The following is a 2,308-nucleotide window of genomic DNA, read 5'->3' as shown; positions in this document are numbered from 1 at the left end:
CCCCTCCTACAACAAAACCTCCCCGCAAAAAACAAAAGCCACACCTACCAACACGGTGTGGAAGATCGCCAGTGACTGTTTCCGCTTTCAGGACTGGGCCAGTTAGTGAGGACTGGCGGGGGAAGTGGCCTCTCTCATTCGACACGTTGCAGTCAGCTGTACGCCAGGCGTTCTTCACGCGTGGGAAGCGCTCGCTTTTCGTGTTGCATCTGCCATTACAGAAGGTCTACAGATGTTTCAGGGTGGATCCCAATGACCATGGGTTTAGTAGTAAACCATCTTAAAATGTGAGAGGTTGCTCGTGTTAGTTGAACCTAATAAAATGCTGAAGGCAGTGAGCTGTGTTGGAATCATTCCTAAAATGCCTTACGTGCAGCCATGCTGCCACTTCCAGACTTCTTGTATATAATGCTGAATGCTGCAGCTCTACTATTTGAACACAAATTCCTCTTAATGTGCAATTCTGACCAAACGTAATTTTTTCAACTTGAAAAGATCTCTCTTTACAGTAGCATCTTCCCTCTTTTGAAGAAGATGCCTGTGGCATGTAGATAGAAATTTCAAAGCTACCTACTCTTGGTTGTAAGAGGCTAGGAGGGATTGGCAATGATTTCTACTTTTTGTGAAAGTAGCAAATACAGCTCCTGAGTGTGCAGTCTCAGATAATCCATTGGAAAGCTAATGTTACCCTCTCCGATAAAAAATTACTAAATAATCTCATCAGGTTTCCTTTTGGCTTGAGCTTCTCAGACTTTGGCTGTAGTTGATTTCCATTGACTTGTATGTAGGGCATGCTGAATGATTCAGAGCTCCCATGCCAACAACTCTTGTCACGTGCGTGTGAAGGACTTCAAACTGATGATTTTTCTTTTGAAGTCTTACAGCGTGAGAAATAGATCCGTTGCATCATTGCTGTTTGCTTTAACTGTTTTCTGTTGCTATGAAGTTTGGACTGTTTTTCCCATGTTCAGTCTGCAAGTTTTGAATCCCTACGGCCTTTTCAGGAAACATTGTAGTAAAAAAGTGACACGGAGAGTGTGTAGTACTGTGAAGCCTTCATTTTTTCTCTTCAGTGCTATTACAGAACTGAAGAACCGGTGCTTGGATTATTTTCAACTTAGGAGAACAGCTCTGAACACACATACCATCTTCCTCTCATGCAGATTTTTGCTGTAGTTCTCATGTTCTTTTAAAATATTACCTTTAATTAGTGATTCTGGGGGTTTTTTGTGTGTCTTGCTTTCAAGTTGCAGTTCAAAGCTTTCAGCTGCTTAAAAATAATTTTCAAGACTGCAGGTTAAGACTGTGCCTCTGAATTTGGGAACTTCAGAGCGAATCTGAGTATCAGCAGATTTATTTCAAACTGGTACGTTTCTGTTTTAAGCTGAGTTTAAAAGCAGAAAATTGAGCTATACATGTGAGGGTACACTGACTTGTAACTGACAATGTATGAGGGGATCTTGTAACTGAGCTGAACACTTGTTGCAATGACAGCAGCAACCTGAGTACACAAGTACTACTGCAGCTCACTTGTTTTTATGACTTAAATTGGGAAAACTGTGAAAATGAGCAATATCCAACTTGTGTAAACCATCTTAAAATGTGTAGTTTGTGATACAATCCCACGAATAGTGGGGTATTTAGGTGAAATTGGTGGGTTTATTTCCTTTTAGAGCACTGTAGTCTTCACATCATAAGTTAGAATTAGTAACCTGTCTCTATCCAGGAGCTGTTTATGTTCGTATTGTGTAATTACTTTTCAACCTGAAAAATATGAATTCCTGCAGAACAGTGCGAGAAGTCCAGAAGTTTTGAAAGCTGTAAATACTGTAAATACATTATTTCTGTATGTAGTGAAGAAAGGATCACTATTTAATGACTGTTTGTTCTTAACAGAATATGCGAGGTTCATATATTTGTATTTCTTCTACAAGTTTTAAATGAAAACTCAGCCCTAAATTTGCCTGTTACTGGTACAGCATTGTTGAACTATGACACTGTGGTGTGCTTTTCTGGCGGTGTAACTTGCACTTGATGGTGTAATTAGTGCTACAGATCTGCTTTGCATACACTAAACTGGTTTTGGCTTCTGAAATGTCGTGATGAGTGCAGCTGCAGCATTTGCTTGTTGAACTTTGAAGGCAGTCACCGGAGCACACACTTACATCTGTACCTGATAAGCCTGTCCTGGGAATAAATGCTTACTGGAGATTTTTATTTAACTTTTAATTTGTAAAGTAGGTTTTAAGCTTTGTCTAGGCAGAGTGGGAGATTCAGAATACTTGAGGCAATGTTTCAATCGGATGTT

The 2,308-nt window shown here is 40.0% G+C and overlaps 1 protein-coding gene across 1 annotated transcript in view; it reads left to right on the top strand.

The window, feature by feature from the left end:
- Positions 1-106, top strand: part of NXT2 (nuclear transport factor 2-like export factor 2) — a 1,862-nt gene extending 1,756 nt beyond the window's left edge. Inside the window, exon 4 of the mRNA XM_010179809.1 lies at positions 27-106. Within this exon, the coding sequence (XP_010178111.1) occupies positions 27-106 (80 nt within the window). The remainder of the gene's footprint in view (positions 1-26) is intronic.
- The last annotated feature ends 2,202 nt before the right edge of the window (positions 107-2,308 follow it).

Source organism: Mesitornis unicolor, unplaced genomic scaffold, assembly GCF_000695765.1.
Source record: "Mesitornis unicolor isolate BGI_N332 unplaced genomic scaffold, ASM69576v1 scaffold50602, whole genome shotgun sequence".
Classification (NCBI taxonomy): Eukaryota; Metazoa; Chordata; class Aves; order Mesitornithiformes; family Mesitornithidae; genus Mesitornis; species Mesitornis unicolor.
Note: the sequence above shows the minus strand (reverse complement) of the source record. Positions and strands in the feature narration are given on the sequence as shown.